The sequence below is a fragment of the Trachemys scripta genome, chromosome 7, assembly GCF_013100865.1.
Source record: "Trachemys scripta elegans isolate TJP31775 chromosome 7, CAS_Tse_1.0, whole genome shotgun sequence".
Classification (NCBI taxonomy): domain Eukaryota; kingdom Metazoa; phylum Chordata; order Testudines; family Emydidae; genus Trachemys; species Trachemys scripta.
The window spans coordinates 73,839,407-73,860,329 of NC_048304.1; the positions used below are offsets into that span (position 1 = coordinate 73,839,407).

Here is a 20,923-nt window from a genome sequence, read left to right on the forward strand (position 1 = left end):
AAGGATCTTTCTGCTCGCTCCTCAAAATTGAAGGTCAAAGTTGAAGGGGAGTTGGGGGAATTTCCCTGCCTAAAAGCTGATGGGTCAGATCCTCAAGTACATACTAACTCCTTATTCAGGCAGAATTCCCGCTGAAGAAATGTACATCTTAGATATTTAAAACCCAAGAGCTAAACGTTGAAGTCAATGGGAATTTGGCTGGAATTGGACTTCAAGATTTGTATCTATCTCCTGAAGCTAAAAATACATTGGTAATTATATAATAAAAACCCTTTAGCCAAAGCCCACAAAATCCTGGGGGTATGAAGACTATTGGAAGAATTAAGAAGAAATGCATGTATGACTTCAGGGAATTAAAAAGATCTGAAAAGCTCTTCAAGAGTTGAGCAAGTTCCAATCCAAGTTACATTTGCAAAGTTAGGGTATCAACATGAAATTCTAAACAAGCAGGAGAGTTTCAGAAATATTGTTAGACTAGAACCACTTCTGGATATAGTAGCCATGTATGATGCTTGCCGCGCCAATCTGGTCTTTTTCAATGCTTTTACCTTGCAAATAGACACAGCAAGAACATATGGGCTCATGCTACCCCAGAAAACAAATCCCCAAACATACAGCATAACACGTACACACTATTTGATACTAACTTGGCAGCAGTGTTGGCTATGACCTAGGGAAGAGAGAAAGAACAAACAAACAAAAGGAACAATAGTTTTAGAGTGTCAAGGGCAATATGTATTAACAAGGGTTTATAAAGCTTTATCAAACCATCTACAAATAGGAATAGAAAGCAACAGTATGCCTAAAAAACCACAATGAATTAAGAGAGAGGAGAAATGTAGGGATTATAGTTTATCCACAGAGACTTACTAAGGTACCAAGGCATTCTGGCTGATCCTTGACAACATTTTTATTACTGTGCATCACTGGAAGTATTGTTATTGAGGGTTACAGAGGCAAGGAAGCAGAACTATTTGCAGGCTGTATACTCCTCTTGAAATAACACAAGTGGGAGAGATTATATCCTCCTCCCTAGACACTAAATATTCATGTATGTAATGCCAGTCCCATCAGCCTGGCCCCGTATAGTCAATCCAGTGAGCAGGATCTGCTGAAGAATATCCAAAAAAAATATCAACAGATATTTGAAGGAAAAAGCCCCTCTACTTAACACATTACTGACCTGAATCTGATCTCACTTATATTGGTTTTACAGTGGTGTATATCAATTGATTTCAGTGGTCACTCCTGATTTTACACCAGTTGTGTCCCATGCAATCCCCTGTGGCCAGGGAAGCCTCTGAGGTGCCCTGCTAACAATTTTTCCCTCCAAGGGCTTTTTAAACTCAACACAGGCTTTTCTTGTCCATTCAGTATCCCTTCTTGAGGGTCCAAGTTTAATCACATAAATAAAGCTTCAAAGTAAAACTCAGTGTCCAAAAATACAGTCCATCATTTTTAACCTTTTGTCAGGTCACTCCCAGGCTTTTCCTACTTTAAATTGCAGTAGTGAAACTTCACGTCCTAGGTCTTTTTGCTAGAGCCTGCTCAGTTCCCAACAGTCTCCAATTTACCATACTCCAAGACCTTCTTGACTGAGGCCTTTCCTGTCTTTGCAGGCCACTCCCAGACCCTGCTTAGCTGAAGCCTTGCGCTCAGGTCGAGAGCCACAGATTTCTGCTTTGGCTCCAACCCCCTGGCATCAGGGTCATCCTTGCAGAAGCCTTTTTTATTTCCTGAGCCTCCCCCTTTTCTGCTGCCCTTCATAAGAAATTACATGAGCCAACCGAGGTGTGCCCTTTTGGTAATCACGGTTGGCTAGCCCAAAGCCCTCCAGTCTTTTAGGAGCAAGCCACTCTGTTACAAGGCCTGAGAGCATTAATTTTGTAGCATTAATATAGTGTCTTTTTGAGGTCAGTAACAGGACATAATGCAGGAAAAAACAATATTTACGTAGCATCGTTCTCCACCGCATTAACAATAACTGGTTGTAGCCTGCCGAGCAACTGGAAAGCAGCACAACACAAGGAATCAGAATTTAGGTCTCAGGCAGGCAGAAGCTGGGAGCATGACAGAAGCAAGGAGCTCAGACCTCTGGTAAGCGGAAGCTCCTTATATCATTCCCCAGTGACCTCTGCCAATGGATGCAGAGAATGGTACTGATGGGATCTGGATGCTCATTTTCACATAGTCTTTCTCAAAGCTTTGAGAACATGAATCTTTGCCTTCCTTCTTGCCCCATCCCTCTGGATCATGGATAGCAGATCATGTCTGTGACCAAGGAAAAAGTGGACAAGATTCCATGCAGAGATAGTCAACAGCATTATTTTCTAATTGGCTACATAAGACACTTTTGATAGATCTGGGCATCATCATCTTCCCAGTTGCTTCTGAAACATTTCCAGCCTTGGGAGTGAATCTGGGTCTCCCACAGAGCAGTGCTGAGCAGCATTACGACTGGATTGGCCCACAAGTTAGGTTTGGTTCCCCCTACTTTCATCTCAGTGACTCTTTGGAGTAGCTTCTTCTTTACATAAGGTTTTTCTGCAGCTCTGTCACTCAAGTTTATTTTTAATTAACAAAAAACAGTGCAACGAGCCAAAGCTGTGGCATGGGGCTCTATGCGGTTGCATTTGTCTGGACGTACAGTCACAAAATGCCTTTTTTTCCAGTGTCTGCCCCTCAGATTCTCAGCTTCGAGAATATTCTGCCAGCTTTGTAAACCATGCAATGAGCCAAATATATCTGTCTTTTACAGGAATCAGTAGAGATATATTAGGAACAAGTTGTAGCCTGTAAGCAGATCAGTGATTCTATATCCATTTTAGGTATGTGCAAGACAGCTGAGCAACCGCTTACAGTGAAACATGGTGTAATAGTATCATTTTCTGAAGTGAACTCTGATGGCTATTCTAATCCTCTCAACCATGTCTGTGCATAGAAAACAATATTTTTAAGGTAGAACTGGAGTTTGTAAAATACCCCTTAAAAGAGAGAGCAACCGATTCTTTGATGGTGGAGTATGAAGAACATGCACATGTAAACTATGTTTCATAGACAGAAAAAATACTGTGCACACATTAGTCTTCTGAGAAGTGGTCAATATCCTCAAATCTCAGCAAAGATTTTTCAGACCTAAACAGATTATCACAGCTCCCTCAAGCTACAGTAAAGCTTAGCCTCTCTTGATATGCTGGGTTGAGATGATAAAATTTTCTCCAGCTCAGTCCCACACATCATTTTAGTTTATTTCTAAATATGGGCAGGTACTGAAATACGCAACCTGCTCACTCAAAGATGCCACAGAGTAACAAGCTGGTAACCCTACCCCCCTGACACACAAACACATGCGGGACAGGTATTTACTGCCCTAGCCAAAGACGTGCAGAATAACACAGGCTGGAATGAGAATCCATACATGAGAATCTATGACTCATTCTCAATCTGTGTTAATGTTCCCCAATGCAGAACCTTTACTCCATTAAGATCTGCTACTGACACTGTAATAGGCACTCCTGCAAAAAATGTTTACCCTTGCCCTGTGATAAGCCCTTAATTCCAGAAATGCATAAGAGGAGTAAGGGCCTGGGAACTCAGTAAGAGACAGAGAAATCAATCCAATCTTCCTTTGCACTTGCTGACAGAATTTTAACAAGGGGCTCCCCAGAGTCCCCTTCAATACATCACTGGATCTGTTTAGATGTTTCACAGGATACAAGTTAAAAAAAAATCCCAAACATTTAAATATAAAATACACCTGGGATCTACCTGCCTATGTAGGTTCTTATAGAGTATCACTTATAGACTAGTACCAATCAGAGTCAGAGCTGACCTTGCAGAGCCTGTTTTGCTTATGCACATGTACTGCTTTTTATGAATGTACAAACCCAGAAACACAGAGAATCATGGATAACATAAGCACTAAACCTCTAGCAGGTCTCAAGAAAGCTAGTATTCCTTTTTAGATTGCAGTCCACAGGGCTTCTCACTTCATGGATAACATACAAATGGAAATGGGGGCCCGGGAACACTGAATTTTCACAACATGCTACCATTACAGAGACACTTGTGAGGAGTAATTTCAGGCTGTTTGTACTTTGCTGAGTGCTTAACAGCTATCAAAACAGTTCTTTCTTTCCCAGGTTGGGGTCCATTAACTGTACATGATTTTTCATATTGCCCCATTTATTTATATGTAAAAAAAGGAGGCAGAATTGGCTATAATTTATTAATATGTTACAGATACTCACACAAAAGCACCCCAAAACCATATTCAAATTCAGAATGAAATCTCAGGTGTGGGTACCATGATGAAAGCTTTAGCTTTGTTATTGGGAGTCTTACGCTTAAACTTGGAAAGATACAATTTTTATTGGTAAGTGTCAGTAAGTTTTGATGTAAACACACACTCTGATGAAAAAAATATTTCCATTAGTAATAATCCAAATTTATAGCTTAGCAATGTAAGAAAGAAAAGTGCTGCTTGAGAACCTGTTAGAGTTTGATTTAAGGATATTTCCTTTGTATATTTTGACACATCACATTGACAATTTGTGTTTTAACGATTATAAGGCTTTACATTTTTGAATCTCAATGCCTACGGTCATTAAATAACTATTGTCTGACACCCCTGCCCCAATTTCCTGCAATTTTGCACAATGGTGAAAATAAATATAAATTGGAAAAAAAATTACGTTTAAAAATAAATATCCATATTATCTATCCAAATTATAAAAAAATTAAAATCGAATTCTGCTGAGCCTTCTTATGCTATGTCTCAGTATATTACCAGCAGGTTACAGATGTGCACCAAGAGGAGCTTAAATTATTTTGTGAGAGTGCTTGTGCATATATGTGGGAAGAAGTGGCACATATAGAAAGGCAGTGCTATGAGGTAGGGGGATTACTGTGGAGCTGGTTCAGTGTCCCTATTTTGTTTGCCTCCTTAAGGACAAATGCTTCTATTATGTGGCCTGATCCAATGCCTATTGAAATCAATGGAAAGGCTCCTACTGATGTCAATGAGTGGCAGATGCAACCCTATAGTGTGTATTTTTTTGTAATAGTACATAGTAGGAATACTCAGGCAGTTCATCTGCCCAAAATTTACCTAAAGGAAAATACAAGGAGAAAGGTTAACAAGGGATGTGAGGAGGCCAAGACAAGGGAGGTAAGATGTGCTACTGAGGAGCTGTGAGCGCTAAAACAGGTAGAGAAATGATACTTTTCATCATGAAAAATGTAAATAAAAACAAAAGCTTTTTTTGGTCTGTTTCTGCTGAAAAATGTCTTTGAATTTAAGTCTTTTATAACCAAATGTAGACAGCACTTTTGAGTTTACAGTGCTAGGGCTTGATTGTGCTAGTGAGCGCTAGGCTCACTGTCTTGCATCTTGTGTAGTCATTTACACTAATGCAAACTGAGTGCATACTGGTGTAAAACACTATCAACTCAGAATAATAGCATTTTACATCCACTTTGCTCTCATGTAAGTGACTCTGCAAGGTACTGGGCAAAGGAGAATCAGGCCCCTATTGTATTTTTCTCTTGCTCTCAGCCCATCATTTTGTATATTATATTGAGCTAAAGGAAAGCTTTGGTGACTAAATTGTGTCTCAGGGAAGTTTTCCCTTTATCTACCTGTCAATATACTTCTGCATTGTTATTTGAAATACTCTTTTCCTTAATCAGACCTTAATTATCCAAACAGAAAGGCGGACACGGGATTTATTCAGATAAGGGTGCTGAAAATTCCTTGTTTTTCCTAAAACACATTGGGAAACATGACTTCATTTCAGATAAAGACAGCTCTGGGGTAACTGACTTATAGGTGTGTTTGTAAATTAAAATATCATAAATAAAAGTAGAAAGGTGGGAAAGTAACTCTTTCCCATGTCTGTCATTTATTTCAACATTTCTGTAATGTAGTCCAAGCTTGTGGCAAAAATATCTGCTCTACAAATACAGTACAGCACTGAACAACTTCATATTCTGAAATAAAACTAGGTGGGATCACCTCTATATCTTACCAGGTGGATAATAACTATTGAGTATTTCTTTCCACGCAGGTGGAATAGGGCTTAGATTTGAGCTGGATGACATTCAAACCAAGGGGTCAAACTAATAATAATTCAAACTCAATTTGCACCGGAAAGTGACTACATTGAGGAAAGTGTTACAGAAGTTCACTGCAATAGATTAAGATTGTTATCTTAGCTGCTCCAGGCAATTTCTCTTTAGAAAAGTGTAGTTTCAGATCCCTTTTACAGCAACTTCCATACAGGCCTGTAGTTGATATTCAGGTCAACCAGATTAAGTATAGAGAATTAAACTGAAGAATACCAACATGCTGGTTTAGTCACAGGTACCTTAACCACAGTGTTCCTCCTCATGCCAGGATACCCAGTAGCCAATCTGTAATACAATTCAGGATACCAAAGACCAAGAGTTGTTATGAAATAGCACCATGTGTCCTGTTTGAGGTGGGGAAAGGTTTAATAACTATTTTTCAGGACATCATTAATGATAATTACAAGACAAATTCACAGTATAGTAACTGATTTTATACTTCACTCTTCAGCTAATTACTTACTTACTGAAACATTGAATTAATCACCATGTTACCTACCCTCTAGGAAGTCCACCTTCTGAAGCCCTTCGTTTGAGACTTAATTTATGCATCTCAGCCATTTCCTTTAGAGTCTCTGCTGAGTAAAGGCCAATGGGGTTGTTATATTGCCTTGCAGGGCTCAGCTGGTGTTTAGGACTACTGCCATCAGTGAACACAGGACTTAGTTTTGAACCTAGGTTACTCTTTGCAGGTGAAATGTCAGGTGTCACAGATAGAGAGGCCATGGAAGTTCTAACTGCAGTGGTCTTTAAGAAGGAAGAGCTATTTGAACAGCTGATCTCCTGCTTGCTGAGGTAGCCTGAAAACGTTCCATTGGTGGCTAAAATACTACCCAAAGGCCCAGTCGCTGTGCTAGTTAGAGGACTGAAGGTTGTTCTGTTGCCACTGATTTCCAAAGCAGGGTCCTGTAGTAGCAAACATGCAGGCCAAGAAAAGAAAAAAAGAGCAATCATAGAACACATGCAAAAAGAATATATCTATATCTATTGCTTTCTGTATATATTCATACACTTGAGACAAATAGATTAGTGGCTGAGGTAGCCAGCCTTTTGATAAAACAGAACATTCAGTTGATCTTCTTTCAGTAGGGTGGGACTACACACTCAGGCATTTTTTTTAGTTGAAATATACAAGTTAAAATTTAATGTCAAAAGAGCTTCTGTTATTAGCTGAAGATATAATTAGATATCATTTGATAGACTATATCTTCCATTCATTCCTATGATAATTAAGGAAATCTGAATGGTTTGAGGTCAGTCCCATTTGAGGCAATAATATACAAGTACAAAAATCTATGCTATTAGCTAGAAATTTAAGATCTAACATTTCTGAAATCACAGCATTCAATTTCTCACGAACAGTCCTAAAATTAATGAAGCCCTTAAACTGCATTCTTCTCATAGGCTCCAGGTCATGCTAATAAGGCCATGCAACATGGTTAGCAAGTAGGCTGAAAGAACTCAAGAAGGTGTATTAATCAACAGGTATAGTTTCTCTTTTATGCGTGTGCATAATTTCCATTTAAATGAATGGAAGTTAAACAGGCATAGAGCATGAAATTGCACCTTAAGTGTATAATTCCACATCTGTGATTTGGATGTTTTTTTCAAGCTAGGACACTATGGAATATTGTCTTTGTGAGGATCTCAAGAAGTCCTCCCAATATCAGACATATGCAAGACCTCCTGCTGGTGCCTCACATTAGAAGCACATCTTAACTTTCTAAAATCCACTCTGGAAAATAGTAGAAAAGTATGCGTTTTGTTAAATATAATGTCAATAAATGGTTTCCTACCAATGCTGCAAAGTACAGATTAAATAAGGTTAATAATGAAAACAGGAAATAATGACATTTTCAGTAACACATTCCACACAAAAAATAATCAGCAAATCGTAAGAGAATTAGACCATAAACTATGAAAAGGACAACTCACCTCCTCTCCCTGCTCCCTCTCATTCAAAAGTTTTGAGCTAGTGCTTGCTGTGATCTAGATCAGCGGTTTTCAAACTGTGGGTCGGGACCACAAAGTGGGTCATGACCCTGGGGTTGCCAGGGCTGGCTTAGACTTGCAGGGGCCCGGGACCAGAGCCAAAGCACAAGACCCACCACCTTGGGGCCGAAGCTGAAGCCTGAGTCCCACTACCCGGGGCCGAAGCCCTAGGGCTTCAGCCCTGGGTGGAGGGGGTCAGGTTACAGGCTCCCTGCTGGGGCTGAAGCCCTTGGGCTTTGGCCTCCCCATCCAGGGCGGTGGGACTCGGGCTTTGGCTTTGGCCACCCCACCCAGGGCGGTGGGGATTGGGCTTTGGCTCAGGCTTTGGTCCTCCCTCCTGGGTTCATGTAGTAATTTTTCTTGTCAGAAGGGGATTACGGTGCAAGGAAGTTTGTGAACTCTTGATCTAGAGCATTGCCTGGTGCCCCTTCAGCACAAATTCACCCCAGGTGTAACTCCACATAAGTCAGTGGGAGTTGAGGGCAGCCAGCATTTCTCAGGGCATACAGAGTATCTGGCAGGACGGAACCTTTAGATCCAGCTAAACTGCCTATATTTCCATCATTGGCTCACTGTGGTGTATCATAACTAGGATATTGTTTTTTTGTATTTTCTTTAAGAAGTCTGTCTGTCTGCTAGAGGGAACGGCTGCAAGAAGATTAAAGATGAAGGATCTTACAGAGCAAGAGAAAGATGCTCTGTTTTAACTCTCATGGGCATTTTAAATGTATGTAGTCTCTTTGTTTTCTCCTTAATTTGAAATAAAAGACCATCTAGATCTTAAGAACATGGTTTTCCAATTTGTGTTTGGAAAATCTAACTCATAAATCCACCACACCAGTGTTCAGCATGTCTTTGTCTTCATAATGCCCAACTTTTTGTGCCCCTGTTTTGCTATTAAACCAAAGCTAGTTCCAATAAATCCATTCCCTTTCATCTTTTAGCCTGGTTGGTACCTCAGTTCAATAGTTCAAACTCTCCTCGTGGAAGGTGTCTTTGTGAGACTTTTTTTTCTGTTATGTTATGGCAGCTCACTTGATAATGGAGTATCCATGAGCAATCAGCATAATTACTATATATATTATCATAATACTTAGGAGCCCTAGGCATGGAATCCAACTGTGCTAGGCACACAGAACAAAAAGAGGGTCTCTGCCCCAAAGAAATTCCAATCTTAAGTGCATGTACCTCTTGTAAAACCCTTCTACTATACTTAGATTGTAAGCTTTATTTTTCCTTCAGTTTGTTTATATAATTTGAACGAAACAGGACAGCAGCAGACATTTTCCGGCATTGTTGTATCTGTTGAACGCCAGTGTATAGTGAGGCACTAGATAAAGCATTTGGATGAATGGGGAATTTGTGGATTTCTTAGTGTATATGTGATATCAACTTGCAATCTATCCCAGAAGCTTAGAGTCCTGTCTTACAGCTAATTTACGCTGACCCTGATTCAGAGCTGTAGAGGGGGCACCTTTTCCCCACCCCTGTGCATGTGGACACTTAGAAGCCATAATTAATAACCACATGCTTGGAAGCACAAGATTGGAATGCCTGTCAGTGTTGCTGCCAGGACTCACATCCCAGGGGAGCGTATCTAAAAAGGGATGTAGCCCCTGCAGCAGCAAAGGCCAAGAACACCGCTCCAGACTGGAGTTGAAGGCTAAACCTTTCAAAGGTTTTGAAGGAGCTGCTACTCAACGTAAGTCCCTCAGTGACCTCTGGGGGCACTCTGCCTCATACAGGGCTATAATGGTTTGCAGGATCATATTTGGACATCCCAAATCTGCAACCCCACTGGCTTCTATGAGGTTGCAGAGGGTGTAAGCCTGAGCAGAGTTTGGCCTTCAAACTGAAATTTACAGAGTCAACGATGTCATAGTCAGTGAATATTAGTTACTCGCATTGGGTCTAATTATCCGCTGTTGGCTTTCTGGTGTGAGGCCATTGAGGCTATGGAAAATGATTATCTTAATGGTATATTTCAAACTACTGCTTTTTACATATTTTGTCCATAATTAATCACACACTTCGGTCAATATGTTCTGAACTCAAAAAAAGTCTGCAAATAACCCTTGGTAGTTGCCTATTACAGGCGTCCAAGTATCATTAAACAAATAAAAAACAGGATTTCCACCTAAAATATATATTTTTAAAGAGGAACAAATGCACAATCCTTTCTCAGATAATGAGTCAACAATTACATAGATGCTCTCCTTCTGAAAGCTGTACATCCTGGCAGGATGGAAAAATCAAGGTGAAACACATACAACAACAACAGAAGGAACATACAGCATCTGATGAAGCTAGATCTGTAGGTTAACTAGAAAAAAAAAACATTTCAGAATCAATGAAAATTTAATGCAGGACTCCTTCCCCTCACCTCTGATATAGGGAAGGGTACTGTGGGGGGAAATTATTAAGTGGTGTTAGCGTGAGCTCTAGAAGAGAGAAACATTTTTAATCAATAAAAAGCAACCTAATAATATTTGGCAGAACTGTAGATTAAATAAAGGGATGGTTATAGGAAAGGAAATACTGTGGATAAGGGGACAGAAAATGAAGGCTGGTGGGGTTGCCATCCTTTAGCTTTTGGGGGAATTTTGGTTATGTTCCTCAAATATTTTCTAGCTAGGTTTCTTAACTGCATGTTGGTATTGATTTATTGTAATAGCTGATTACTGGCATAGGAAAACAGAACTATGTCCTACAGTTTACACTGGAAACCTGGGGGCCATGTTTGAGGTTTTTAAGTTAAGACTGTGACAATTTTTGGAGACAAGGGGCAATTTGTGGGGTAAAGTGGAAGGATGGGGATATGGACTTTCAGCATCAGTATAATTTTCTAAAAGAACCATTTTCCACTGATCAGCTTATTTGGCTGTTTCCTCTCATGACTGATTAAAGTACCTGTTATTTGGTTCATTCATAAGAGTATATTTTAGATTAAATTATTGTTCTGTTTGTTTCAGTCTAGTGGCAAGAACAGACCAATGAAGGAAAAATTTATTGCACTTCTGAAATCTGAATGTCAGGCTTCTAGTAATGAACATCTCTTACCATTATATCTAATGAAATGATAAGTAGTCAGCAGTGAATAACATTTCCTTGTTCCCCATCTTCTCCCCCCTCCACCCATTCCACCCCATCAAATTATCCCTGTGGCTGGAAAAATGGGCTAACATTTTCATCTATAAAAGTCTGTTGCTACCTTTCTGCTGACCAGAAGAGGAGGCTCTAACACTGGGCATTGGCTTCCTCCCTAGAGAAAGATGCTGTCACCTTGCTGAGATCCCTTGCTACATGAAGAAGTCAGGCAGCTGGATTCTGATTTTCCAGTGTAACGGTGAGATACCACATCAATGGATGAGCTTAAAAATGATTATGTAGAGGAGAACACAGAACATTTGGGGGTGAAAAGAGTTTATTATGAAGCATTAGCTGAGTCTGTTCTTTGTTCTCAGTAAAACCATTTTTTTTACTTTCTAATAGTCATCTAACTTCTCTAAGGGCAGAACACTCCCCTTCACCTGTGGGACAGGAGGGGAACCTCAACATGGGCATCACTGGCTTCTAGAGTGGGAGGTACCAAAACAGTATGCCAATTTGTCAACATGCTCCACTTTCATCCTCACCCCAAAGAAGTCTCTTTACAGGCATTGTGTGGGTTAGGGATGTGGGGAGGGATGGACCAGGGTGAACAAGAGCTGACTGAATGAACATTAACTTGTATGGATTCCTTACATGGTGTGAATTCTGCTCTAGTACAAAGGTGGGACTCAAGGGGCTTCTGGGTATGGGGACCCACAGCAGGGCATTGTGTTAATGCACTATTGAGACTGCACTGTTAAGCACTCAAGTCAGGAAGTATGAAAGGTAATGTTAACTCTGACCTTACTATGAATTGGGATACAGTCTTTAATTAGAATATTATACCAATTCTTTGAATGTCTACAAGAATGATTTCAAGTTTTTAGAAACATTAATTATTTAATTTAGCCTTGCAACACCCATATTAAGAAGCTAGTTGTTACTATTACCACTTCACAGACAGGTGAGCTGAGGCACAGAGAAATTAAGTGAGTTGTCCAGGGTCATACAAGCAGTCTGTGGCTCAGTCAGGAATAGAACACAGATCTCCTGTTCTGTGCCTTATTCAACAAGACCATCCTTCCTCTAACTATGATTGCTGGTTATTTTACATACATGTTCACAGTGTTGTAGACTATACTATTCATAAACACAAGGAGGCTCAGATTCCGACTGGGACTCTGAGAGCTACCATAATAGACATATTAATTACCATAATAATTTTATAGCATCATATTTCATAAATAGTACAGAATATGATGATATAAATAAACATTATATCATAATGCCTATATGCAAAAGGACAGAGTTAAGGCAGTGTGTTGACCCTTAAATTTCATACTTCCTCACTTGTAGATGCTTAACTATGAACCCTAATGTTGCATGAACACAGAGCATTTATGAACCTTTAGTTCAATTCTCTGGAAGAGTCCCCATCTCTCTTTCCTCCATTTTGAATGACTTCTAATCACAACTGTTCTCAGTCTTGGATATATCCTTCTATTCTTTCAATATTTCATGCCTAGAGCTGTGCAAACAGCTTCATTTAACTCGCAAATGATTAATCTTGTTTTGAGTTGTTTGGTAAGCAAAAAGTATACTGTGATCCAATCAAACATTCATTCCCTCCAGCAGCCCCGGAGCCCAGTTGATCTCATGTATCACAGACGTTCAGCTCAAAACACAGATTAGCTGAAGAAAATGAGGAGACAATGGGCTCCACTGGGGATGTGGGAGCATTCCTACCAAGCTGAAAAAAAATTGATTGTGCCTTTCAATAGGCTGAAGTTGCACCTAATATGAGTTCTTATATAATCAGCTGCTGACAGCAGTTGAAAAGAAATACATGCTTGCAAATTAGCAGGAATTACAATTGAGTCAGCAGAAATAACGTGTATGGTTTATATCAGCCACTGAACTTGTCTGCACATGCAAGAGTCCTTAGCTGCATGCATTATCCCTGACCCGGAAAGACTACTCCTACAGGTGAGGGGACAGCTTGGCAATGTTGATTTTATAATGTAGCCACTTGCTCTCTGGGAGCTGAAATGAAATCAAACTAATTTCATATGGGCCACTGCAGTAGCCATCAGATCAACTGGAACTAGACACCTAGCTCTGTGTCTCATTGACAGTCCCTTAAAGCAGCCAGTCCCCCAATGCTAAGGCTATTCTAAGATGGCTTTTAAAAAGTAACAAGTTTTATTTTAAACAAAACTTTATTTTAACAATATATTTACTGTAACATACCTTACCTCAACATACATGAAATACTAGTTTACATCAGTAAGATCTTTTTTATACCATATTTGAGATCTCTGCTTTAGTGATTCAAGACATTCATGCTCCCACTATAATGCCCTCCCAATACACCATTAAAGAGGACTCATTTCAGCTACTGAACTCATTGACAATTTCACTCTACATGTACCACACGTGACCTGGTATGCATCTACTGCAATCCTCCTAGCCCAACATGAGAGAGACTGAACTTCCTCACAACCTCTGGATATACATCTGACGCCCCAATTGCCTTGCTCTAAGACATGCATCGTCATTCCCATCCCAACTGTCCAAGTCTCCCAGAATCCCTGGACAAGCACCCTAAGCTGACCTACAACTGCCAGTTTCTTTCCAGTATCACCTTGGACAAATACCATGACTCACCTCTGAGGTGTAAAACCCTCTTCAGCCCTGCCAGAACTGCTACCCCAACAACATCATTTCCACTCCTAGTTGCTACTAACTACACACCATACTCGCAGACAAGAGATCTAGCCAACCTCACCCACAGCTGTGAGAAACCTCTTAGCACACTTGGAAATGGGATAGGACCCACATCCCAGCTCTTTGAAAAACCCTTAGCAAACACCAGAAATAATCCTACATCCAACCTACTCCCTCACCTACAGAATGTTCAGCTTTAAGGTGACATGCACCTAGAAACTAAATGTCTGTGCTTAGGCAATCTAAGACCTTTAATTCTCATAACACTATGAAGGGCTAAAACAGAAAATACAAGTTGAGCTGACACTCCAGCAACTATATCAAAGATATCTTTATGACTTTTTAAAACCAACAATATTTTAAAGAATTGATATGTATTTAACCTCCTCCCTTCCCCCTTCTTATATATTTACCATATAGAAACAACTTTGGTAAGATAAGTGACCACTTAGGAGGTATTTTAATTGACATTTGCCAGACATGGAGTATAGTTAATTATGGAGTTATCAAAATGTGATCTCTTGAAACTATGGCTTGCCCATGAATGAGCAATCTCTGGAGCTGTGCAGGTCTGTCACATCCATTCAGATGCTCCTGGGAGTCAGTGTGTCACATAGAAGCCCTGGAGAAGTTCCAATACATGAAGAGATGAACAGTTTACTAGGTCACTCAGGCTGCTTTGGAGGCTAAAAATTCTCTGACAATTTCCTTTCAGGGAAATACAGAACAAAACAATCCCAACTGGGCTGGTGAAGAGGGAGACTGTTCTAAACAAAAGACTGGAACGTTCTTCTTTTCCATGAGAATTCATAGTGATATTCCGTATTTCCTCTCCAATAACCTTCTGTCCCACAAAATAACAGCCTCAACTGGTGAGCCCCATAATATTCTAGTATGAGAAGAGGCACACATTTCCATCATCTCTCTGGATGAAGCAAATGGACATACACTTTGACTCCTCTTCCTTTCCCGCAGTGCCCTCTGTAGTCTTCAGAAAAAATATATAAAGGGGAACAACTCCCTGCAGGATAAATTTTAATATTTCTTCTTTCCCTGTCCAAATACCCATAAGGCACTTGAGTGACATAATATTGTTTCTGACTTGACTCAAAAGTGACTGAGCAGGTTCCTTTCAAATTTTCACAAAATTAATTAATAAATAAAAGCAAACATTTCGCCCCAAGATGATATCTTGTATGTTAGTTTCAACATGTCAGCAGCTGTTGCAGGGAAGACACAAACCTCCTGAGCTCAGAATTTGGAATGCACAGTATTTATAAGAAATGTTTGAAGCTGACGTGTACTCTCTGTTATTGATTTGGGATCTTAAATGGTTTGTCTTGTTTCTTATTTTATGTCATTGGGTGTGTGTGTGTGAAATTAGCTCCCACAGAGTAGGTAGGATTGACAGTAGGGACTGCACTTCCCTGTTTATCCAATCAATAAGAGTACAGCTTGGACACTGGTAGTCCAAATTTCCTCCTCACTGAGCTGCCAATGCACTGCATAGAATCATAGAAGTGTAGGACTGGAAGGGACCTCAGTAGGTCATCTAGTTCAGTGCCCTGCACTCAGGGCAGGACTAAATCATAACTAGACCATTCCTGACAGGTGTTTGTCTAACCCATTCTTAAAAACTTCCAATGAGGGAGATTCCATAACTTTGCTAGGCAATTTGTTCCAGTGCTTAACCACTCTGACAGATAGGAAGTTTTTCCTAATGTCCAACCTAAACCTCCCTTCGTGCAATTTAAGCCCATTGCTTCTTGTCCTATCCTCAGAGATTAATGAGAAAAAAATTTCACTCTCCTCCTTGTAACAACCTTTTATGTACTTGAAAACTGTTAACATGTCTCCTCCCCATCTCAGACAACCTCTCATATCTAGGGATAGGAAGATACACAATTGCAGCCATTCATAGTCTCTGGCCACCCTACAGAGACTGCAGACACAGTTGCTAACTAGACAGTGAATGCTAGCAGTGGTGATGGCTTTTGGACATCTATATCCTAGGAGATGGACTTAGTCCATGGAACCTGAGCCACCAACTTTCCCCATCATTCACTGTTCATCTTTACATTAAATTAACCTCTATTTTTTGGTGTCACATTTATTAACTGACCTGACAAGAAGGCACAGCTACCAATAAAGATTGTAAAATGCCTTAATGTCATCTAGTCTAGCCAATCAACATGTTGTCAGTTTTAGTCAATTTTTAGCTGAGCTGAGCCATATGCTAATGGGGTTTTTCCTCAAGTGCTTTGGGAAATGACTGTATATTTTGAGAAGCTTTGATAGGCTTAGCTACCTACAGCCTAGAAGAGAACAGAATAAAAAAAAGTCAGAAATGCTCCAGGTGCTCAGAGAGGATTAGACCGGATACCGATTTATGTTTATGTGATTTATGTTAGAGTCAAATAACAAGAAGCACTAAAGAGATAATATGTTACATACCTTCTGATGGGGAATTACAGGCCTGGGAGAGTCAACTTTAGGTGTGGCTGTTGGAACTGGAGCTGGGCGTTTAGATCTGGGGATCAAAACATTCCAAAAAAAGATTAATAATCAGAACAACCTCGTCTCTTATTTTTTTTTTAGATCCTTTCAAACACCTTTTATATTTCACTGAAAAATTATCCTTTATCCAGAGTGAAAGCCATATGTAGAAACCAGCCTAGCCTCTTGTCAACCACCAACATTCTGTCTCCATCAATAAGCAAGATCTTCCCTTCTGCTTTTAGGGTAGAATTGCCAATTTTGGTTGGATGTATTCCTGGACATAATCTTTCATAAAAGATTAATTTTTAATTCCGGGAGACTCCAGGACAATCCTGAAGGGTTGGCAACCCTACTTTAGAGAGATCTTTGAAATCTGAATTAAACTTTTAATTTTTAGCAATGCTGACAGGCCAAACATTCAAAAGTGTCATGAGAGATGATTTTGGGAAGCTTCAATTTTTGGGTGCCTAGATCTAGATATACGGAGCCTGAGTGTCTAGGTGCAGAGCACCAACAACTCTAGTTGAAGTCAATCTAAACTGGAAGTGCTCAGCACTTCTGATAATCAGGTCCACTGTGTCTTAAGATGCACATTCTAAACTTGACAGGTTTCAGAGTAGCAGCCGTGTTAGTCTGTATCTGCAAAAAGAACAGGAGTACTTGTGGCACCTTAGAGACTAACAAATTTATTTGAGCATAAGCTTTCGTGGGCTACAGCCCACTTCTTCGGATGCACTATGTAGCCCACGAAAGCTTACGCTCAAATAAATTTGTTAGTCTCTAAGGTGCCACAAGTACTCCTATTCTAAACTTAAGGCATCTCAAAATCATAGGACACTTTTGTAAATTTTGACTTGAGCATCATGTACCTGAACAGATTTTTGTTACTGACAGTTTAAATTAATGTAGTGCTTCTTCAGACAACGCACAATCAACCTATGTAACTCTTTGCTTGAGGATGTTGTGAAGGCCAAGACTATAACAAGGATAAAAAAAGAACTAGATAAGTTCATGGAGGATAGATCCACCAATGACTATTAGCCAAGATAGGCAGGGATGATGTCCCTAGCCTCTGTTTGCCAGAAGCTGGGAATGGGTGACAGGGGATGGATCACTTGATGATTACTGTTCTGTTCATTCCCTCTGAAGCACCTGGCATTGGCCACTGTCAGAAGACAGGACACTGGGCTAGATGGACCTCTGGTCCGACCCAGTATAGCTGTTCTTATGTTCTTATGCCATATTACAAATCCTCCTCTCTTCCTCAGAGAGAGACTGTGGGCTTCATTTTGGACAGAAGAATTAAGGACCATCACAAACCACACCACCTTCTGCTCCATCTGCAAGACACTCTTCTTTGACCTGCCTCCTCTAACATAAACACAGAGCATCTTGTACATTTAAAAACAAAGCCCTACTAAAATAAAACTCTGCACTGCACACGCATACACACATTCTCCCCCTAAAGAGAGCATGGGAGAGAAAATGAACCACGCTCAACAGATATTAATTATGCCACTTAATGAATTGCTGGAAGGTGTTCAGATACTATGTAGAAAGGGATGGTATAAGAACCTAGATAGGGTAGAATAGAACAGCTCCATGAAATCTTCTGCTCAATGAACAGGGGGTGGTCAAAAAATATAACAGAAAATACTGGAGTGTGCCAAAGATGGAATAAAAAATAATATTGATAATACTGTGCTGCCATTATATAGATCGGTGTTATGTCTTCTCATGGAGTACTATGTGCTCCCTTGTCCACTGAGTATCTTATCTGGTACACATGTATGGACTATGAATGTTTGTTTCAGACCCAGTGAGCAGTGCAAATATTTTATGTCAATTGCAGATCTACAGCAAGCAGTCATAAACCACATACACATCCCTCTGAGGCTCCTCTGGAAAACATTTGTATTGTAGCCAGGGCCAGCTCCAGGCACCAGCTTCTCAAGCAGGTGCTTGGGGCGGCTGCTCCAGAGAGAGGCGGCAGGTCCAGGTATTCGGCGGCAATTCGGCGGACGGTCCCTCACTCTGCCTGGGAGTGAAGTACCTCCCGCCGAATTGCCGCCGCAGATCGTGATCGCGGCTTTTTTTGTTTTTGTTTGTTTTTTTGTTTGTTTGTTTTGGCTGCTTGGGGCGGCCAAAACCCTGGAGCCGGCCCTGATTGTAGCAAAGGGATTCATTGATTAAACTGCGCCATCACTTTCACTATTTATTCTCTTTTAGTTGCCACCTTACCATAATGGATGTCATTAACATGCTATATCATCTGTTCTACACATTATTGATATGCTGCATTTGTCATTCATAATACTGCCCAGCTGAGGCTTTTTTTTTCAAATTAACTTTGCGCAAGATTTCAAAGGCACCAGCACCACTTTAAAATAAAAAAGCGTATCTAGATAACTCTGCTCTCAACAACTACAGCTCTGACATTTATCACAGAACACAAAGACTTGCTGGATTTAGCATAGTTGGAGTTGGAGGGGTAGATAGAAGAGGTGAAGTCCCTCAATGGAAATGAAAACTCATGTGTTCACAGAGGACCATTGTCCTTCAAGGAATGTCTAAATTCAGAGGCACTTTCTTCCTCAAACCCCTCTTGTTGGATAGTCAAGTCCTAGTAATTATGTTCATGACTTGTTCTGTTTTTTAAAGTGAAGAAATTGCCATTGTACACTTGTGTGTTGAAGTCTAAGGTCTACCCCATCAAGGGCAACATTATTTTATTCACAGTGTTTCTCCTTACTTGTTCTATCACAGAAGCACACAGAAAGAATGAGTCACATGTTTGCAGTTTTTCTCTCCATGAGATGCACTGAAAACATGAGTTCAGTAGCTCTGGATCATTTATCCTTTGCTTTCACTTCTGCCATCAGGATCAAGTGGGCACCACAGACAGATCATTGAGAGATCAGTGTAGAAGGTGAATGAAGTTATATTTTTGAAAAAAGTCTTTTAGGATTCCCAGATCAGTCAGGGTGATGTCATCTTCACAACTAGGGTGCAATTTTGGTTGGACGTGTTCCTGGAGGCTTCATCACATAACATAATCTTTAATTAAAGATTAATCTTTAATTCTTGGAGACTCCAGGACAATCATGGAGGGTTGGCAACCCTATGCACAAGGCCCTCAAAAGGGAACTGGGCAGCACAGTTGGACAAGGTGGCCTACACATCTCCTGTGCATAATTCATCTTACAACAAAATTCCTCCTCCCTTTCATTTTTAAATCCTGAGATAAGGATCCCAGGTTTCCATTGCAACCGCCATTGATGACATTGCAAACAACTAACAGAAAAGTATAGGTACTGCTGGAAAAATGAATGCACTAAGAAATACTTGGTGTGAAAGAACAATCTTATTCCCATCACCTAACAGGTCTTGTCCATCTCTACTCTCAAATGACACCTCCTTTGCTTTAGGTAAGTTTGGAGTCTGTTTCAACTAATGTAAAGTGAACATCTTGCACTTAAGGATTAGCTGGAAAGTGAGAGAGGAACTGAACTGAGAATATTTAAAACAATTTCTGTATGTCTTATGGCTCCCTTGGGACACCAGGAGTCACTTCCTCCTCCCCCCGCATATTATGCTTTGTTTGGACTTTTCCACTTTTGCTTCCTCCAGGCCCTGCATTGCAGAAACAATTCTTTCTTTAAGAAGACAGGTGAATGGGGATTTCCCTAATAGCCTATTAGTGCCATCCTTACACTGACTAAGGAGTAACTAGAGTGACATAAGGTATTCTCTCCAGTGACCATATGTGAACAGTGCTTTTAGTCCTTGCTGCCTAACAGAATGAAACGCTGGCCTCAATAATCAAACATAAGTCTCTCATGCAGTCAGAGCTGGTGCAACCACTAGGCGAACTAGTTGGGGGCACCAAAAAGTGCACTCAGGGGAGGCGGTAGAGTGGAGGTTAGCTGGGGCAGGGGGGCACGGGGAGGGTTGCCCGCAGCAAGTATTGGGGGGGCGTGCAGGGGAATCGCTCCCTGCCCCAGCTCCCCCCCGCTCCGCCTTCTCCCCTGAGCATGCCACCCTCGCTCTAATTCTCCTCCCGTCCCAGGCTTGCCACGCCAAACAGCAGGAAAAGTGGAGCAGCTCCGGCATGCTCAGGGGAGAAGGCAGAGCGGAGGTGAGCTGGGGTGGGGAGCTGCCGCGGGGGGGCCCCCCGGGCAAAGGGGGGGGCGGGAGCTGCCGCAGGGGGGGCTCCCTGCCCTATGGCCCCCGCCTCTGCTCTGCCCCAACCCCGACTCTTCCAGCCCCTGCTCCACCTGGCCCCGCCCCCGCTCCCCTAAAGACCATTCTGACCCTGCACTCACCGCATGGTAAGTGGAGCAACCCGGCCCCAGCCTGCTCTGCTCCCCTGGCTCCCAGGCTTTGGGGGAGGGGGGATCTGCCCCCCTGCACTCACCGGCGCCGCGGCTGGGAGCCAGGGGAGGGGAGCAGAGCAAGCTGGGGCCGGTCACTCCACCTCCTCCTG

The 20,923-nt window shown here is 41.2% G+C and overlaps 1 protein-coding gene across 25 annotated transcripts in view; it reads right to left on the bottom strand.

Moving 5' to 3' along the window:
* The window catches only part of LDB3 (LIM domain binding 3), a 214,824-nt gene that overhangs the window by 102,843 nt on the left and 91,058 nt on the right, over window positions 1-20,923 (bottom strand). For 14 of the 25 annotated variants that reach the window (XM_034777357.1, XM_034777360.1, XM_034777358.1 and 11 more), the window contains 2 exons: window positions 16,393-16,468; window positions 6,629-7,035 (listed from right to left, as the gene is read on the bottom strand). In XM_034777357.1, the coding sequence (XP_034633248.1) occupies window positions 6,629-7,035; window positions 16,393-16,468 (483 nt within the window). Of the gene's footprint in view, window positions 1-629; window positions 671-6,628; window positions 7,036-16,392; window positions 16,469-20,923 lie in introns of all 25 variants that reach the window. The other 11 variants (XM_034777369.1, XM_034777380.1, XM_034777379.1 and 8 more) reach the window with 2 other exon arrangements.